The following is a 21139-nucleotide window of genomic DNA, read 5'->3' on the forward strand; positions in this document are numbered from 1 at the left end:
GACTAACACGACTACCTCCCTTATGGAGGAGAATCTCGTGAGAAGGGTCGCTGAAGAGGGATGGAGTAAGGAGGTGGGTAGGGGGTGGCGTATCCTTGTGCCACCAAACTCCAGAACCCATTTGTCTGCAGGGTGATTCCTCCATTTCTTTGCATCAGTGGGAAGGTGATGGTGCTGGAACAGCTGTATGGTGCCCTGTTGAGAACTCTGGATCAGACTCTCAACCACACCTTCAAAACTGTTGCTTGGAGAGTTGTGAGAGGGACATCAAGGGCTGTTTAGCCAGGGGTGTATACATCCCCAAGGTGCATAACGTCGTCCTAGAGTCTTTCATTGAATGGAGGATGTTGGTGGTCTCTTCCGCATAGAGATGCTGGTGGTCAAATGGAAGGTCTTCAACTTTGTGCTGAAGCTCTTTCGGTACCCCTGGGGGGATGAGCCATGAGGTTTGATGCATGAATACTGCCAAGGCAATGACATGTGCTGCCATGTCGGCTATATCCATAGCCAGCTGTACAGCCATACTGGCAACAATATGGCCCTCTTTGATGATATTAGAGAGTGTCTGGTGCTGATGTTCAGGTAGTGCAGGGACCAGTTCTTGAAGCCTAGAGCAATTTTGGTAGTTGCATTCTGCCAGAATGGTTGTGTAATTAGTGGCAGGAAGGACAAGGGTGCCAGAAGAGCACACTTTCCGATCCATAACGTCCTATATTTTGTTATTTTTGTCCTGAGGCATGGAGTGAAAACACTTTATTTTATTACGGACTGCATCCACTACTAATGAGTTAGGAGGCAGGTGAGTAAAAAGAACCTGAGCTCCCTTGGATGTCACAAGGTACTTCTTATCTGCCTGTTTGCTAGGGGGGATGAGGGAAGCTGGGGTTTGCCACAGTACTGTCACCTGGTCCATGATGGCCTCATCCACCCTGGAAGATGATGGAGGTTGTACCGTGAGGAGGAGCCGCTACTGCTTAACTGGGACTTCCTGAGTGTCCTTACCTAGGAAAAAATTAAGGAAAGCTGGATTGTGCCACCTGGTGAAAAAGGTCCTGGAATGACTGGGCATCATCAGTTGAGGGAGGTGACAAGACAAGCACAGAGTCATCCAGTAACTACGAAGAGGAGGGCAGAGGAGAGGCTCCTTCCCCCTTGCAGAAGGGCCCCTCAGTGCTGGGGTGCACCAATGGAGGAAACTGCGCTATGGATGGCCATGGTGAAGGTGGGCATCGTGCCACGATGGCTCATGCCACGAGGGCCACTGTTATTCCGGTTAGAAGTAGTGGTGGGTGAACCATGGTGACCAGTACCAGTGGGACATTCTACAAAGGGTGTACAGAGCTGGAGCGTTGAGAAGAAAATACACTGGTGCTGTCAGATCTGGCACCTGGCATCAGAGTTCTAGCATCAGAGGGGGATATTGAAGCCGAGAGGCGGGAGAGGTATGGCAATGTCAGTGGCTTTGGTGATGATCAGTGCTGACTAGATGGTGCCGACTTGGTCTGTTGTCCAGTCGGTGCCAGTGTCAGTAACAGCTCTCCCATTGCAGATTGCTGTAGCATGGAGGATGTGGATGATGTGCCATGCCTGTGGTGGTGTGGTGCTATGTCCCTGGTGCCAGAGACTGGGGAGGGGTTTCAACCCTGGTATTATGTGAAGCGCCTGTCATGGTGAGTGCAAATGGTGCAAATTCTTGGCAGGTGGCACAGACAATGGAGTCGTCTGCTGTGTTTTAGATGATGGTGGGCTTGCTGGTGCTGTGGGCATTGCCAATGCTGTTGGTGCCAACAAGGTCGACACCACATGCTGGGGCTTCAGCATGGAGTGTGCCAGTTTAGTCGGTGCTGGCAGGGACAGCGCTGGAGAGCCCATAATGGTTTTTCCACCTGGTGCAGCCCGCAGAGACTGTGCTGGAGACCAGGAATAGGTAGGAGAGGGACCTGGTACAACAATGAATGACCCTTTGCAGGCTGTGGGAAGCCTAGTGTCCTCACCCTTGGCCACAGCCTTCACCACTAGCTCATCTGCAGCTGGTGACTGTAAGGACTTTTTGTAGAGAAAGGTCTTCAGCCTGTTTGCCAGATCTTTACAGGCTCTCACCAACAGGCTGGAACAATGAATGCACGACTGCATCTGGTGGCTTTCTCCAAGGCATTTTATGGTCCCTGTGGGAAATTCTGCACCTCTACAACAGTCCCAAGGCCTGGAGCCATGCCCTCCTCATCATGATAGCAGAGGCCATGAACTATGATGCCAAATGTGCAGCATCCAAAGCTGCCCTCAAAGTCACTCTACCAACTACCTATTCACTTGAAATTCTTTCCTTGGACCTGCTGGGAGGGAGTCAACAAATTTGTGCACATGCATCAATGGAATTACCAATGGCATTACTCACACACTTCATGTTAAGCACCTGTGTAATATCTGCTGACCTGGGATACAAATAGGATAAACTGCCTGCTTTGCAATCTCATATGGATCTGAGAAGTCAAGCTGGGTTCCTTTCTACTATTAATATGACCTCACCAATAATGAAGATTCTGAGTCAGAATGTCACCGATTAGTACCTGAAGCAGAATAGAATCCAGCTCACTCTCCCATACCGACTCTGCAGGGCCAATAGGAGTCAAAGCGACAACACTTAGCCATGAAGCCCTTTCACCATAGCTTGGGTAAGGTGGTGCTATTTTTACAGACATACTTTTTCAAGTATACTCAGTTTCCCCTAAGAGAGGCACTTCAGCGCTTTTATCTTTCTTTTAAATTTTGCAAACTTCTTGAACACCTCTCTATAACATGAAAGCTACTGAATACAACAGACTTCCTTTTTTTAAAACAGTTCCCAGATAATTGTTCTGGCCAGCTTTCCTTCAATTTTTTCCTAAAACCTTGTGAGAAACCCTGACTGCTACATTAAGATTAAGAGAAACTCCTGAAAAAAAGTAAAGCAGGGGAAATTATCTAGTTCCCTAGAGAAAAAAAATGCTACCAATTTTACACTGACAATCAGTGCTACCTTGTGTTTGATCTGGAAAACTGCTCTTTACCTAAAAACTTGATGATTCTGATATGCAATTTCTTTGATTAATATTTCAGCCCTCTATAATGCTAAATATTTCATGCTGCACGTACACATTGAGAAGTTACAAGAGAGCTCGGATACATAACACAGCCTTATGAAAAGTATTTAGAGCAGGCTTACAAATGGTATTTCTCAGAAGAAAATCTCCAGAGTCTTTTCCCTGCCAGCTTTGCCCACATATCTATTCTGGAGATACCATCACTGGACCTAACTGGGTTATTCACAGAATCACAGGCACATTCTCATGTTCCTCAACTAACATCATATATGCCATCATGTGCCAACAATGCCCACATGCTTTGTATATTGGACAGACTTCAACCGCTCTTACACAAAGAATTAACGGGCATAAAACAGACACAGAAACACTCCTGATTCACAAACCTGTCAGCCAGCACTTTAATGGAGTGGGCCATTCTGTTAGAGACCTGAAAGTCTCTGATTTACTGAAAAGGAATTTTCACAGCTGTTTGGAAAGAGGCTGCTGAACTCTCTTTCATATTCAAATTAAACACATTACCACGTGGTTTGAACTGGGATGACAATTGTCTAGCCATTATAGGGGCTCTTTTACATACTTTGCTTTATTTAATTCTTGACTTTCCCCCAACTCCTTCTGCCCCTTTGCTCTCTGATTTCCTTAACTTGATAATTTTTCTGATTTGTCAACCTTGATTACTATTTTTGGTTCTCTTTGCCTTAAATATTGAGTCTGTTCTGGTGTGGCTATGATCTGAAGAAGTGGGTGTGTCCCACAAAAGCTCATCACCTAATAAATTATTTTGTTAGTCTTTAAAGTGTTACTGGACTGCTTTTTTGTTGGGTACTGTTTGTTTCAACTTATCTAAAGCACCTTTGCAAAACCTTGATAGAATTTGCATGAGGTTATCATTGTTTCAAACCTTAATTTTTTTTTTTTCAATTTTAAATGCTCTGCTCCTGCTATACACAGGGTAAGCTACAAACCTCTGCACAAATATGGTTGCTCACAGAAACACTAAGACTGGGCTGGGACACAGTGGAGTTGGTGGATCTGTGTCTCCCCTGCCACTCAACCCATGGGTGGCAGTCTCCCTCCTATGCTTCTCTCAACTAGTGGTTTCCTGTGTGGCCTTTGCAGAGCCACCGTGGGGGAAATGCTGACGCAGGACTCCGTTTGCACTGGGAGGCAGCTGAAAGCAAGAGCTTGGGGTGTGGTTTAAATGCCTCATCCTAACTCCAATGGGGTGGCAGGGAAGGGAGCCTGCTTTCAGTGGTTACTCATTTACTCAACACCCCTAGCATGGTGTTTTGAAAATGTGCCTGTGCTCACTGTCTAAGACAGTGTATTTGGTGGTAGATCTGAAACATTAATGCAGTTGATCCTTGTTTAGCTTGTTGTATGCACTACTATGTTACAAACCTCTCTAGTAATACTGTAACAATAGTAAACGTAAGTAAATGTGACATTTAACAGCAATCAATTCAGTTGAAAGAAAAGACAGTTACCTGTTCTGTAACGGGTGTTCTTCGAGATGTGTTGCTCATGTCCATTCCAATTTGGGTGTGCGCCAGCACGTGCCCAGTTGCCGGAAACTTTTTGCCCTAGCCGGTGGCCCTAGGGTGGGTGCGGCACCCCCTGGAGTGGCGCCCATGTGGTTGCCCATATATGCACCGCCTGACCCGCCTCCCCCGCTCAGTTCCTTCTTGCTGGCTACTCCAACAGAGGGGAAGGCGGGCGGGTTTTGGAATGGACATGAGCAACACATCTCGAAGAATGCCAGTTACAGAACAGGTAACTGTCTTTTCTTCGAGTGATTGCTCATGTGCATTCCAATTTGGGTGAATGCAAGCCAATGCTTCGGAGGTGGGGTCGGAGCCCTGGAAGGAGTGCAGGACAGCCCTACGCGCTGCAGCGTCTTCCCGTGCGTGCTGTGTTAATGCCTAATGCGCTGAGAACATGTGAATGGAGGAAGAAGTGGCCGCCCTGCAACTGTTCTGGATAGGGACCCTGGGCAAGTATGCCACAGAGGATGCCTGTGCCCTTGTGGAGTGAGCCCCGATCAGCGGAGGGGGAACCCCCGCCAGTTTGTAACACTCTCTGATACAGGCCACTATCCAGGAGGAGATCCTCTGAGAGGAGACTGGGTGCCCCTTCATCCTGTCCGCCACTGAAACAAATAACTGTCAAGGCTTCCAGAAGGGTTTGGTCCTGTCCATATAGAAGGCCAGCGTCCTCCAGATGTCCAAAGTGTGTAAGCTCTGCTCCCTAGGGGAGGCATGGGGTTTTGGATAGAACACCGGTAAGGTGATGCCTTGGTTACTGTGGAAGGGGGAGACCACCTTAGGCATAAACCCTGGGTGGGGTCTCAGCCTGACCTTATATTTGTGGAACACCATATAAAGTGGGTCCACTGTCAGGGCCCTGAGCTCTGACACTCTTCTGGCTGAGGTAATCGCCACCAGGAATGATGCCTTGTAACTAAGGAATAACATCAAACAGATGGCAAGGGGTTCAAATGGGGGAGCCATAAGCTTAGACAATACCAAATTAAAGTCCCATGTTGGCAGGGGGGGCCAAACCTGAGGTTTGACCCTTTCCATCTCTTTCAAGAACCTTTTCACCACAGGGTCTGAGAAGATCGATGACATCCCGGGCCCCGGGTGAAATGCCAAAATAGCTGCCAAGTGCACTTTCAGGGATGATGGTGACAGCCCTGGCTGGCTTAAGACCAGCAAGTAGTCTAGGATATGAGGTACTGGGGCCTCCCCTGGGGAAGGTCCCCTTTGAGTGGCCCATATAGTAAACCTCTTCCATTTGGCTACATATGTTACCCTCATGCAGGGCTTCCTGCTGTTTAACAATACTTCCCTGACAGGTTCGGAACACACCAGCTCAACCGGTCTCAGCCATGGAGCCTCCATGCTGTGAGATGTAGTGCCTGGAGATTGGGGTGTCGCAGTCTCTCCTCCTCCTGTGTCAGCAGATCCGGGCATAGTGGAAGCACCTCTGGGTCATGAATAGACATCTCTGAGAGGGTCGAGTACCACTGTAGTCAAGCCCAAGCTGGGGCCACCAGGATAACTGATGCTTGGTCCAACCGAATTTTTTAGCAGTGTTCGGTGGATGAGCGGTATCAGTGGGAAGGCCTAAAGCAAGGGTCCCGACCAACGAATGCTGAAGGTTTCTGCCCAAGAGCCTGGACTTCGGTTCTGGTAAGAGCAGGACATCTGGCACTTAGTGTTGAGATGGTTGGCGAAGAGTTCTACCTGGGGACGTCCCCACCTGTGGAAAATTGAACTCAGTACTTCTGTGTGCAGTGACCACTCCATGGACCATGAAGGACCTACTGAGACTGTCCGCTAGGGAGTTGTGAGCTGCAGGTAGGTAGAACATCCTTAGGAGAATCTGGTGCTGGATACAGAAGTCCCAGAGCTCGAGGGCCTCGAGAGAGAGAGGTGATGAGCGTGCGCCCCTCTCTTTGTTTATATAGTACATTGCCGTAGTACTGTCTGTACTGACCGCGACACACTGCTCCTTCAGGTCGCTCTGAAACACTTCGCATGCCAGCTGAACCCTCTGAAACCTTTGCATGTTTATGTGGTGCTGAGCGTCGGTCTCTGTCCACAGGGCCTGAGTCTGGCGATCTCCCAAGAGTGCTCCCCAGCCCAGGTCCGAGGCATCTGTGACCAGGGAGAGGCAGGGTTGAGGGGGACTGAAGGGCACTCCCATGCAGACCAACCAGGCCTCCAGCCACCAGTGTAATGCTGTTAACACTCGTGGGGAGACTGTTGCTAACTTGTCTATATTGTCCCTGACAGGTCTGTATACTGCAGCGAGCCACACCTGAAAGGGGCCCATTCGCAACCTGGAATGCTGGACTACGAATGTACACGCTGCCACATGGCCCAACAGTCTGAGGCATCCCCTGCCTGTTGTGGCTGGGAACCTGATTAGACCTTGGATGCAGGATGCCATGGCTTGGACCCTGCATCTAGTTGGGTGCTCACAAACTCCATGACCTGAGTTGGGGCAAGAACGGACTTTGCCTCGTTTACTAGCCGGCCTAGTGTGTCGAATGTCTCTCATAGCAGATGCATGTGTCACGCCACCTGTCACTGTGACCAACCTTGGATTAGCTAGTTGTCCAGGTCAGAGAAGAAGTGCACCCCCTGCCTACGTAGGAAGGCTGTCACTAGTGACATACATTTGGTAAAGACTCTTGGGGCCAAGAAGAGGCCAAACGGAAGGACTGTGAACTGGTAATGGTCCTTCCCTAGCACAAACCAGAGGAACCTCCTGTGAGGTGGACAGATTGCTATAGGGAAATATGCAACCTGTAAGTTGAGAGTGGCAAACCAGTCCCCTTGTTCCAGCATTGGGATATTTATGCCCAGGAATATCATACAAAACTTTATCTTTTTCACTAATTTGTTCAGGTTTCGCAGGTCCAAGATTGGCCATAATTCCCCTTTTGCTTTCGGAATTAGGAAATAAACGGGAAAAAAAACCCTGCCCCCGGAATTCTTGGGGAACTTCCTCTATAGCCCCCTTTTGAAGGAAGGCCTCTACCTCCTGCCTGAGAAACGTCCCATGAGAGGGGTCCTTGAAGAGGGACAGGGAAGGGGGGTGGGAGGCGGGGTAGGAAGAAAATTGGATAGCATATCCCTTTTCTACTGTCCAGAGGACCCACTGGTCTGACGTTATGCTGCACCATGAGTGGTAGAATGGGGTTAGGCAGGATGAAAATAAAGCCTGAGCTGGAACTGTGGGGATGGCCAGTGTGTTGCTCCCGACCGCCCCATCAAAACGGGTTTTTAGACCCCGGTGGGGGTTTTTGGTGGCCCTGATCCTGTGTCTGGCAGCCCTGACGTCTCCTACTATGGTGGCCCCTTCTCCTGTTCCCATCCCGGTGTTGTTGAGGGAACTGTCTGAACTGGGGTCTCGGCATAAAGTGTCTCCTCTGGGTCGCCAGTGTACATAGACCCAGCAAGTGCAGGGTGGTCCGTGAATCCTTCATGCTACGAAGCCTCTTATCAGCCTTTTCTGAAAACAGGGAGGGGCCCTCAAAGGGGAGGTCCTGTATGGACTGCTGCACCTCCTGCGAGAGTCCCGAGACCTGAAGCCACACGCCCCCCTTCTCATGGCCACACACGAGGCCATAACCCTGGTGGCTGCATCGGCTGCATCTAGCGCAGCCTGTACTGCCGCTCTAGACATGAGTCTCTGTTCCTCCACCAAGGCCATAAAGTCCAGCTTGGTGTCTGGTGGGAGCAGCTCAGTGAAACGGTCCATGGAGCTGGCCGTATTACATGCATATCTGCTAACCATGGCTTGCTGGTTAGCAGTTCTCAACTAGAGGCCACCTGTAGAATAAACTTTTCTACCATACAAGTCCAAGTGTTCGGCCTCTTTGTTTTTAGGAGAGGGCTCCTTGACCCCCTGCCTCTCCCTGTTGTTCACAGCTTCCATGACCAGGGAGTCGGGGGAGGGTGGGTGAACAGATGTTCATTGCCCTGGGCTGGGAAGAAATACCAGAGCTCGTTCTTTCTAGCCGTGGGTAAGGCTGAGGCCGGGGTCTGCCACACTGTGTTTGCCGTGTTGGCAATTGTCTTTATAATGGGCAGTGCCATCCTGGTAGTTCCACATGTTGAGAGAACATTTGTAACAGGGTCTATTTTGTCCCTGACCTCTTCCACCTGCACTCCGAGACTCTGGGCCAGCCTTCAATAACTACTGGTATGCTCCTTCATCCTCCATTACCGGGGATGCAGAGGGTCCAGCCAATGACTCATCTGGGGAGGATGAGGGCATTGCTCCCTCCAAGCCCACGGGTGAAGGGGGTTCAGGTACCTCCATTTGAGTCCCCGGCACCATGGTTTGCAGTGCCGAGCTTGGTACCTGGGGTGAAGAGCCCCCTACTGGCATATAGTGAGGTGCCATGACGATGGGGCCACTCAGCTCCTGGGATGGCACTGGTTCTGTCTGTGCTGGTGCCCACTGCACCACAGGTCCTGGTGCCTGCAGGGGAGGTCCCCACCTTTGGGTTGGTGCCAACTGCACCAGTGCCAAAGACTCCACCCGCTCTCTTGGAGGCACTCCCAATGAAGCAGTCAGTACTGATCTCGGCACCTGGGGAGTGCCGGGCGCCCTAGCCAGGAGTCCCACAGCCCACCCCTGTGCCTCGTGGATCACCCATGGGGTCCAGAAAGGCCATTGTGGGGCACCTTGGGGGGGCACTTGCCACTCCCCCTCCGAGGGGCATTGGGGCCAGTATCAATGTCCTCTGCGTTGGGATGATCTTGTACTCCTGCTCTGAACTGAGCTGGAGTAAAAAGAGTGACTCGGACACCAACTCTGACACTGACAACCATGGCAGTGCCGAAGGTTCCATGGCGCCTATGGACTACTGCATGCCCTGCACAGTCTGATGCAGGGCACTGAGGGAGGCAACTATGTGTGGTGGCCTCACCGGCATCAGGAACCATGCCGGGGTCCGTATAGACTGTTCAAACGCCTGTATCTGGGGTGATGAAGGCTCCAGTGCGGCGTCTGCAGCGGCACCGTGATCTGCAGGAGGCCTTGCACTGTGGTAAAGGCCTCTGGCATTGAGAGCAGTCTGGGACAGCGTGGGCTCCTGCCTTGTGCTGGAGTTGACGCCTGCTCTTCATGACCTTGGTCACGGTGCGATCTGGCGGACTCTCCTGTTGCTTGCCGGCGCCTCCTCCTCTCCTGGGATCGACCCTGGTCATGCCTGCTCCTCTTGCGAGGCACCGGGGACTGGCTCTTATGGCACCAGGAGGCGCTAGGTGCCGAGTCCTGCTCTCATCGCTGGGAGCTTTCTGACAGCACTGATGGTGCCAGATTACTCTGCACTGATGATGCAGTGCCCTGAGCTCCCGCCAGGGAAATCTCCAGGTGCAAGGCTGATTCCATTAGTAGTACCTTCAGCTCTTGAGCTCTGTCTTTCAAAGTCCTAGGCTTGAAGGCCTTGCAAATAGAGCAGCGTTCCCAGAGGTGGGCCTCACCGAGGCAGCTCAGGCAAGCCCTATGTGGGTCGTTTGTGGGCATTCGTTTGCCACATTTTGAGTAGGTTTTAAACCCTGGGGAGCCAGGCAATTCCTGGTGCTGAGGGGGGTTAAAGTCCCACCTCTGCTTACTAAGTGCTAAGTGGAACTATTTACAGATGAAAGACAACTATCTGAACTATTTACAACTGTTTTCACTATCAACTAACGTAACAATAAAGGCTACCAGCTAATGCTCAACAATGAGGGAGCTCCAGCAACCGACAGCACGGCAAGAAAGAACTGAGTGGGGGGCAGTGCATATATGGGCGGCCATACGGGCGCCACTCCAGGGGGCACCGCAACGACCCTAGCACTACCAGCTTGGGCAAAAAGCTTCCGGCAACTGGGCATGTGCCAGTGCACACCCAAGTTGGAATGCACATGAGCAATCACTCAAAGAAGAAGTAGGTGTGCTGTGGAACTGGTTTCCCCATTGAAGTGTGCCATGCTACTGAAAAGGTTGGGAACCACTGCTGTAAACAAATGCTTATGTTCATCAGCTTGGGCTGACTGCAAGCCCCAGCCCTAGGCTTTTGCTGTCTGCCCTGAGGGCGGGCCTGGGCTTGTTTGACTGTTAGCTTGGCTGGACCACAGGTCTGAGCCCCGGGACTTGTACCATAGCTGATTTCATGTCTGCGACTGAACCAATCCATAGCAGGCTGGAATGACCACCCATCAACACTGAGGAGGAAGAGCCTCTCCCTCAGCCCTGGTGGGTGGATCCTACCCTTGACTGGGTTACAAGCTCTAAATAGCCCAGAGTGCCACATAAAAGAGCTGAAAGAAGCAGCTGCATAAGCCAAGTTGTGTAAGAACAGATGTGCATTTCACTTTGCCCGTGGCTTCTTGAGGTGAAATCAGCCGAGTACAAGCCAGTAGGAGGGATGCTGGTGCAGCCATGCAAGGCAGTCTTGGATCTGGAACTTGGAGCAGGTTCAGCGAAGGGCAACAAAAATGATTAAGGGTCTGGAGCACAAGACCTATGAGGATAGGCTGAGGGATTTGGGCTTGTTTAGTTTACAGAAGAGAAGACTTAGAGGTGATTTAACAGCAGCCTTCAACTTCCTGAAGGGGAGCTCTAAAAAGGAGGGTGAGAAACAGTTCTCAGTGGTGTCAGATGGCAGAACAAGGAGTAATGGTCAGAAGTTGAAAAGGGAGAGGTGTAGGTTAGATACTAGGAAAAACTACTTCACCGGGCGGGTGGTGAAGCATTGGAATGCCTTGCCTAGAGAGCTGGTGGATTCTCCATCCCTTGAAGTTTTTAAGTCCTGGCTGGACAAGGTCCTGGCTGGGATGACTTAGTAGGGGTTGATCCTGCTTGAAGCAGGCGGCTGGACTAGATGGCCTCCTGAGGTCCCTTCCAGCCCTATGATTCTGTGATCCTGGAACTCTTGCAGCAAGAAGAAAGTTTATTATCCCCACCAACTCTGAGCATCAGACTAACTTGCGAAACACAGAACTCACCAGAATCAGCTTTAAACATGTACAGTATAATTAGCACAGGTACACATCATAGTCTAAACAGCATCTAGTTATAGCCTACATCTGAACAATTAATTGTCTGGCCATGGGCTACCACAGATTAAAATCATAGGGGCCTGCAAAAGCTCTGCACCCACTGCTGGTCCTCCCAGGACTCCAAAATGATGTGGTCCCACCAGCGCGTGCTGGTCTCAAGCCCAAAACTGCCACTCCACTGCCAGCAGTATTGTCAGGGCAGCCAGCTGCTCAGAGTTTTTGGACTGCAGTTGGGAGATTTGCTCTTCCAAACCTTCCTTGTCGCCGGCAGCAGCAGCATCACCATTGTGATAGCCAAGCATCATCGACCTTTGGAATTGAGAGGCAAATTGTGAGCCAGCCTCTGTGGTTGCTAGAACAATCTGTGCTACGAGCTAGAGCGTTCGCAGATCCATGGTTGTGCTGGAATGCTGAAGGAGGAAATGGCACAATCTCCAGGGAAATCCTCAACAGAACCTCTGCCGACAGATTGCCACTATCCACAACTTGCTCTGTTGACAGGGAACTGCCAGACTGTACTGCCCTCTGGTAACAGCGGAATGGCAGCTCTGCAAACAAGGCTGCCCAGCAACCTGAAGCCCCTTCTGTTGGCAGAACTGCCTACACAGGCACTCTGTCGACAAAACACTGGGATAACGCAGCCGAAAAAACAGCTGACTTCTGTCGACAAACTCTTGACAGAGCAATTTAGCAGTGTAGATGCTCTGGAGTTTTGCTGACAGAAGTCATGTTCTGTCGACAGAACTTGCCTGTGTAGACGCAGCCTTCCAAAGCTGAGCTGGTACAGCATCTGTGTTGCTCTGCTGGGTGGCTGTTACACAATCCTCTGCCTTGGCTGGGGGACACCAGAGCTTCTGGTTGGTGAACACCCCACTGGGAAGGTAGGCAGGCTCAGTGGCATGACCTACATACTGGGTAACAATCCCAAGGGGACCCTGTGACCAAATCTGTCACAGGAGTGACTACAGTTCCCTGGTCCGCTCTGGTTTTTGCTTTTGCCGGGGCAGGGCCTGAGGCATGCGGAGAGGAGGAGGGACAGAACACAAAAGGGGATGGGGGGCCCTGGCCCCCTCACTGTTCACAAGACTCCACCTTCCCTGGCTAACAGGTGGTCTGTCACAAGCTAACACAAGACAGACATGGGTTGTCATACCTCACAAAGGGAGGTGGACTGGCAAAGCTGTTCAGAGACTTAGTGTTGGCATTGCCAGGAAGGAAGGACAGGTCAGAACGAAGGTGCCTTGGCAGAGCTCTGGAAGGTCATGGTGGAGTGGGGGAAGCAGTGGAGCTCAGGACAAAGATACATAGGCAGAGCTCTATTTGGTGTCAGTGAAAGGCCTTCAGGGTGGAACAGGCCAAGATACTGAACATCAGGGTTGGAATATATTGCCCTAGTTAAGGGGGAGCAAGGCAGGGGGCTGCAGTCCAAGCCTGAGGTGAATTGCAGAAACACATCTGAGGACAGAAGGAGGGGCTGCAGGTCAGAAATGAGTCGTCCTGGAGTTGCTGAACATAGGAACCATGTACAGGAGCTTCGTACCTGCATCTAGCTAATGTTAAATCTCTCACTTCAATCAACAGGAACACGATTTTTCACTCAATTTAACCCTTAGTGTGCTGGCCCACTGTACTGCCAGCCAACTTGGCTGCCCAGGAAGACATACAGTTTCCAAAGGAAAAGCCGTCAAGTAGCACTTTAAAGACTAGCAAAATAGTTTATTAGGTGAGCTGTCGTGGGGCAGACCCACTTCTTGAAGTGGGGTCTGTCCCACGACAGCTCACCTAATAAACTATTCTGCTAGTCTTTAAAGTGCTACTTCACTGCTTTGTGTTTTGATAGTGTATAGACTAGCACGGCTTCCTCTCTGTTAGTTTCCAAAGGGTTATTTAAAAATAAGTCAGTGCTTTGCAAGACAGAGATGGCTTGAACCTTCCAAAAGGCTCAAACTCCACCTCTTCCTCTGTGCTAGTGGCATCAAATTCATTCGGTTGCACTGTAGCATGTTTCTGTTTGCTGAAACATGCCTCCAAAAGACAAAGAATAAAAAACATTCCAAACACGGGTCTGACTTGGGTGCTTTTTGTTTCCTGTTTAGACTCTTTTCTATTAGGAATAGAGGGTACTAGGGGAGGAAGGAGCAGGAGAGAGAAAGAAATTATAGCTCCCAGATCAAAACAATAATCAGCTAAATGAATTCCGCAGCATTTCCCCACATGACTGGAAGTGATAATTTAGTGCAGCAGCCAGCTGGAAGGAAAGGGATTAATTCTGCACTTACTGATACCCATGTGAATAATTCATCACACACAGACCCTTTCCACTGACCCCCTCAGAGCAATTACTCCAAAGTACCAAACCAGCCAGCCATGCCTCTAGGGTGCAGCTCCCCAGGTGAAAATAGCAACAAAATAAACAGAATGACATTAGGTTCCATTCCAAATTAACTTTATGGATATTATGTTTGTGTGGGGAGGGAGAGTTGATGCTGGATTATTATTTCAGTAATAAGACAGGAATGAATTAACCAGTCTGTGCATGCGCTACAGCCCTCCAGTGGTTGGCTCCTGCATACCCAACTGCATATCTTATGACCAATAGTGCAAAGAGTTAATAATGATTCCCCTTTAGGAACAAGAGGACTGAAGTTTAACTCTCCAGCTGGCGTGATGCTCTTAAGAGTTTGGGAAGGTGGACAGGGATTTGTTAAAAGTGCTGCCTTTGAGCTGATACTCTCAAATGCCTATTTTGCTGACAACAGCCACAGGAGGCACCTTAGCTCAGGAAACTGGAATCAGCTTAATCTCATCTTGATCCATTGCAGAAGCAGATGTAATCTTTAACCAACGCATAGCACTAACTGTGGCACCAACCATGACAAGCTCCAATTACATCTGTGAAAGATCTGTTATGTGAAGTCAAAGGCATACCTCTTACCTCAACACCATTAGCATGAAGACCTCTTACACTAGAGAAGATTCAATGTGCACTCAAACCTGTTTCTGAAAATGATCGACCTAATTCCCAATTCTAACAACTTGGGGGAAAATTTTAAGAACCAGACCCTGACTACTGCCATGAATACCTTTAGAACAACAAAGAAAAACATCCTGATTGGTTCTTAACACCTGAACATCAGCAACTCCCATTCAACAAACAACAAAGACCAGAACTCTCAAGTTTAAAGAGGATAAGGCTGTGATTCAGAAAGCCATCACAGCATGGGCCCAGAGGTATTGGTAAGATCTGCTCTGAGAGACCTTAACAGTACATATAATGGAATTAAAGAGGTATTTGGTCCATCTTGTACAAAGAGTGCAAACCTAAACATACAAGATGGTTACCATATTGACAGACTGGAAAGCACAAGTTGACTGATGGACTGAGCGTTACAAAGAACTCTATTAAAAAGGTGCCGTTATCTGTGACTCTGCCTTACGTGTCAATCCCCGGCTTCAAACAATGAAGCAGTTGGACCAAACACCAGTTCTTGAAGATGTAGAGAAGGCTTTCAAAGAAACTGCTTGAGAAAACAGTAACTGACAATCAGATACACCCATAGCTCCTAAACACAGAGAGGAAGAAATTTATGAGTGACATCTATGTACTTCTCTGTGTCTGTTGGGAAGAAACCTTGCACCCCAGAATCTGAAAAATACCAAGATAATTGCACTGTATCACAGTAAAGAGGCCAGAGCAGACTGCAACAACTATCAAAGGATACCTCTGCTCAGTGTGGTCAGCAAGGTATTGCAAAGACTCCAAACTCCAGCTAAGAGCCTACTCTGAGAGCCAGTGTGAGAGCCAGAACTGGATGCTCCATGAATGACGTATTCTTCACATTGGGCTTTTTGCAAGAACGTGCTTGGATGTTGGAGGGATATAGGAAAAGAGGTTATGGGAGGGAGCAGAGGGGGTGGAAGGGTTTGGGGGTGCAGTTTCTGGGAGGGAGTAGGGTGCAGGGGGAGGGGTAGAGAGTGTAGTGCTTACCTGAGGCAACCCCTTTGACAGTAGCCCCTACAGGCACCATTCCCGCAGCTGCAGGAATACTTTGGGGCAGGGACAGCACATGCAGACACAGCCCCAACCTGGGCTGCAAGAAGGTGCTGGCAGCTGCATGGGGAACCAAAACAGGCAGGAAGCTGGTTCAGCCCTTTTGCACTGCTGGTGACTGTGGTGGGGACACATGGCTCCTTTGACATTGCCTGAATGGCAGCAGGTGCACCAGGGGATGCACTGGGGAGTAGTGCACAGGGGCACCAGGTGGGGTTGGGGGGAGAGACCCAGCTCCATGCTTTGCTGAACCCAGGCCACGGCCCAGGAATATTCGTGGTGCCTGGGCACCACAGGCCCATACAACTTGTTGCCCATGGTCCAAACAGATGTGGAGCTTGAGCAGCTTCCACCTTCACTTCTCAGAAAAATCCTGTTACTTGGGACCAAAGGATCACCAGTAATGAGATCCTGCAGTCTGTGCAGACTGTGCAGGACAGTCACAGGCTTTGCTAGCTGTGAAATGTGGAACATGTGCCTCGAGACTGTCTGTCAAAGGCTGTGCTCTGTGGCCAGTGTAAGGACTGTCCATAATGTAGAGGAATGACAAAAAACTCCCATACAGCACCAAGGTCAAGAAATGCCTCAAGTCTTCCCAGATACCTGGGAGAAGCTGAGCCACAGCTGCTCAGTCTGGAAAACCAGGTCAAGGCTGGTGTAGTCATTGCAGAGAGCCTTCAAAGAGCTCAGGCCTGCAGGTGAGCCACAAAGCAGCATTTGCACTAACCTTCTTAATCTGGTGAATTGACCAGCAGCCACAGCGGGAAGTTCTGCCACTTGTGCATCAAGTTCTTTTCCCATACCATTGCCAAACGCTTCGTTGCTTCTCCTTTCATCTGTCATGATGACAGATGGCCATAACTTCTATACTGGATTTTTAATCTCCAAATGCTGTACAAATTATATTGAGTGCCCTGCTGAAATGCAGCTACATCTAGGGTGGAGGGCAGAAGCTAACTAGCACACAGCACGTTCTCCTCACAAAGGAGTAAGGACAGTTTGTCTCATGCCACAGGGGAGAAAGGTGACGAGTATCAGAGAGGTAGCCGTGTTAGTCTATAGCATCGAGAACAACAAAGTCTTGTGCATCTGATGAAGTGGGTCTTTTCCCACGAATGCTTATGCTCTAAAATATCTGTTAGTCTATAAGGGGAGAAAGGTGTTTGCCCAAGAGTGCCAAGGAGTGCCTAGAATCTTTAATAGCTATGCAGCGTCTGATAAAATACTCCCATGTAGAAGCAGGCATGGGTTTTGGGTGACCTACTAGAGAAGGACAAGCTGCTGAGAACTCAGCCTCTGGGTAATCACAGATCTGTTGCTCAGATTGCTAAAATAGATGTTCTACAGCAGGGTTTGGAGAGTAAAAGAATAATCTCTTGGGCACAGTAGGAAGGTTGTTTGGAACCCCTCTTATAGGCTATTTGGCCCACATCTTCACACGCACTCAGCTACCTTTTAAGCACCAGAATAAATTGGCAGATTTTCAGCTCAGCTCCGCTCAGCATACTCTGTGTATTGGGTGCTGGAACTTTTAAAATTCTGGTCCTTACTGGGAGTGTGAATGCTTAGGGTTCTGGCCCATAAGAGTTCTGGGAAACAGATACGTAAATCAATTCCTCATTCTCTCCAAAGAGAGTGGGGCCAGAGCTCTGCTTCTCTTAATGGGTAGCAGAACTAGCAAGCAGAGTTCCCTCCTTTCAAACAGCTGGTAACCAGACCTCAGAGGCCCTGCCTACTGCACCATTTATTCCCTCTGGTCCCACTCCCTTCTCCATCTCTACCCACAAGGTAGTTCTCCCTCCTCCACCTCTTTTGCCAGGCCTGGCTCCTACCACAGAGCTCCCTCAGCTCTGGGCTGGGACGGGACTCAGGAGCTGCTGCAGCGTTACAAAGAGCCTACATGCAGATAGGAGGCGGCCCTAGCTGAAGAGGGTCTGATGCAGGTTAATGAGCCAGTGTCCAGTCAGTACATCTGGCTGAACACTACCAGATGTTCCAGTTGAAAACTGGGCATCTGGCAACACTAAATGGCACCCAGACACAGACACCAAAAAAACAGTAACAGAGAGGAAGCTGCGCTAGTCTATACACTATCAAAACAAAAAGCAGTCAAGTAGCACTTTAAAGACTAGCAAAATAGTTTATTAGGTGAGCTTTCGTGGGACAGACCCACTTCTTCAGACCACAGCCAGACCAGAACAGAAAAACAGACTCTCTTGGCAAACGCCAGATGGGTGGTTTAACTAGTCTTGGGTGGGACTCAGGGATTTCACCACTGAAATTAAATAAAATTTCTCTGCTGCTGTGCTAGAACGCCCTCATCTCAGGAATGCCCCAGAAAGAGTTATAACATCAAGGATTGTAAAGTAGAGACCCCGGGGCACTGCAAAGTTTAGGGAGGACATAAAAAGCCCCTGTAAATGGTAAAACTAATGAGAAAAGCTCTGATCAGTGAATTTATATTGACCATCTGCACAAACGCCACCATACACCAGTGTGGATGGGTCTCAAGGCTGAATTCAGCTTATTTTGTCCCAGTCCTGTGTTTCCTGCCTGGATCAACTGAGCTTTGACAAAGACAAAGGACCAAAGAAAAAAAGCTGAATGCCCTGATTACGGAAAGGCATAAATCCTCTGACACTCAGGGAAGAAGAAAGAGCACCTCCATTACAGAGATGACATTGCCAGTAGAGATCTCTCATGAAAGGCAGATTCAGTTATCCATAAAGAGTGATCACTGGGTGTGGGCAGCACATGAACTGTGAGTTCAGGGAGGCTAACCGGTGCCCTGTCTCTCCTCCCTGAGACCATGCCCCTGTCACACCCTGCTCCCACTTGAACCCTGAGCTCCGCACATACACACAGCCCATTGAGCTGCTGACCCCCAGCTCCAGGCTGCCCTGTTACACCTGAGTGCCACGCGCCCTGGTCCATCCCAGCACCCCCAGCTCTCAAAGTGCCTAGTGTGCAGCCTGAATAACTGCAGTCCCAGAATGCTGGATGGGCAGCCCCAGTCACCCCAAGTTCCAGACAACAGGCCAGCCTACCCTAACCCAAGCTGCTTTTCTCTCTTTTCCACCTTGCAATTTTGGGAAAGAGGAGCAACCTGAGCTGGGGCCAGTGGGGGGGGAAGAGTGGGAAGCTGGATGCATCACGGTGTGGCACATGTGTGCAGGGCCACAGCTGGCGGTTTGGGGAGGCTTGCGACAGCTGGTGCTCATTCCACTGGGGGGAAAAATCCCTTATAAGTCTGGAGCCAAAATTGTTACTTTGAATAGACTCTAATTTATGTTTTATATTTTTCTTTTCTATGTAACCTGGTGATTCCAATTCTTATACTTGCATCTGTTTTCGATCTTTTCCCTAAACTCTGTTAAATTAGCTTTTATTTGGTTTCTACTATAGAGCCAGTGCTTTATGCTAAATCATGGTGACCAAGGGAAGGCAGGTAAACACTGGGGTACGCTGTCAGCCCAGAAGCAGCAGATTGCTGTGGGTAACCAGAAGGCAAGGCATTGGACACTTGAGTGTCCCAAGGTAGAATGTGCGGGGATCAGAGAGCCCAGACTGGAGTGCTTCTGTTGCCATCCATAATGGGAAGAGAGCCTGAAATACAAGGCTCTATATCAGAGGCCTGGACAAAAGCAATTGTCAAGATTTTGCTAATATAAAGCAAAATAGAGCTGTAAGCAACAGAAAAGTCTTGCTCACAGAATCTGGCACGAACAGGGAATACACTTCAAAGGCACTAGGCACAAGTCATACAAACACATTCCAGGATAGTATCAGAATACGCCGAAACCAGCACACTCCCCGAAGCTAACAAAAACATATTGGCCTTTCCTCAGGGTACAGGCAGGATGACAGCATGATGGACAGGAAAGTTTTGATTGAATCACCATGTATAAGGTAAAGGGAGGCACCTTGATGTGTCAAATTATAGGTACCTTGTTCGTATCAGGATATAAAGATACATCTCAGAGGGGTTGTTTTTGTCCAGCCTAATGGGACAAAGTGGAAAGCCTTGCCCCTGAATAAGCTGATCCATCGCAAAGGGCATACATGTGCTAGAGGTCTGGTAGTCTGCAGGGTACTAGGACAGTGCTTTGCTGAAAATAAACCTGGCCTGGCTCCTTCATCTTTTATCTGTTTTTGTGGGCACTGGGGATTCTCTCAGGGTCTGCTGTGCTGACTACCTGTGCAGAACTGGGACAGCACACAGAGGGAGCACATGCATGCAGCCACATTTGGCAGAGTTGGAACCATTTTCCCTGAGGCACAGAAAAGGCTCTCTTATACTGTAAGCAAGTGGCAGTTATTCACCCACCACACCTCAGGGTTACCCAAAAGTGTTACAGTTATCTCTGGATAGCAACAGCCTGGAAATCTGCAACTTGTTTCCATTCATGCCTTTCAATGCCAGCTCTACTAGCATGGAGCCTCCATGACTACCGCCCTGTCTTCCTTGCCTATGGCTGCCAGGGGATGGGGAAGCCTCTTCCAGAGTGGTACTGGGGCAGGGAATGGATAGGCGTTCAGCTGGCAGAGGATGTGTGTGGAAACCTTGCAGGGTGTTGAAGTGAAATGTAGGGCATGCCAATACTCATGTGCTGTCCAGCTGAAAATAGCAAACTCTGGTGATCTACCTTTGAATCGAGGCCAAAAATTTCCTGTGTCTCAGGGGGATTTGGGTGCAGTTATAGATCTGGTCCTTTCTCAAATAAAAATATCCCATTCACCTTTTCCCATGAAAATTCCCCTTCCACATCCATGGATGAAATCTTGCCCATGTTGCCCAACTGAGGGAGGTGGCCCCTTTTCCCTACAGTTAATCGGTTCCTTCCCCTTGCCTCACCTCAGAGCAAATCAGCTGCATGCAGAGTTGAACACTTGGAGCAGCACCAAATGAGGTTTTCAGATTAGTGCCCTTGGGAACAAAACAAGGAAGATAAGGTCAATAGAATCTAAATGAGAACATCAGAGTGTCAGATGGCAACCCACAGCCTGTAGTAGCTTAGGCTGGCTGGTGCCAGTCTGCTATGGACAGCAGCCAGCGAGCAAGCTGTCTGCTTCACTGAGGCAGTTTAACACTGAGGCAGTTTAACAGCTTAACAGGAGACTGGGACTAAGATGTGTGTCAGTTATGTCATGACACCCCTGTAGGATTTTACAAAGCCATCACCAGGATGCAACTGCAGGTATGTATGCTGGAGAGCAGGGCCAGCAGTGAAGCAGTTAATAAGCTGGAATGAACGATCCATAAGAAGTCAACCCCCTGCAATCAGTTGTTTAGTCCACAACGGATGGATCACTAGATGATTACCCATGTTCTCTCCTTCTGGGGCACCTGACAGCAGCCACTGTTGAGGAACTAGATGGCTGTTTGTTCTGTCCAGTGTGGCTGGCATTATGAAGTGTTTCTAAAGATGCCGGTGAGG

The 21139-nt window shown here is 49.4% G+C and overlaps 1 protein-coding gene across 1 annotated transcript in view; it reads right to left on the bottom strand.

Annotated features, from left to right (window-relative positions):
* The window catches only part of CCDC33 (coiled-coil domain containing 33), a 305981-nt gene that overhangs the window by 136815 nt on the left and 148027 nt on the right, over positions 1-21139 (bottom strand). The window contains 1 exon segment of the mRNA XM_075006670.1: positions 20557-20628. Within this exon segment, the coding sequence (XP_074862771.1) occupies positions 20557-20628 (72 nt within the window).

This window comes from Carettochelys insculpta, chromosome 12 (genome assembly GCF_033958435.1).
Source record: "Carettochelys insculpta isolate YL-2023 chromosome 12, ASM3395843v1, whole genome shotgun sequence".
Classification (NCBI taxonomy): Eukaryota; Metazoa; Chordata; order Testudines; family Carettochelyidae; genus Carettochelys; species Carettochelys insculpta.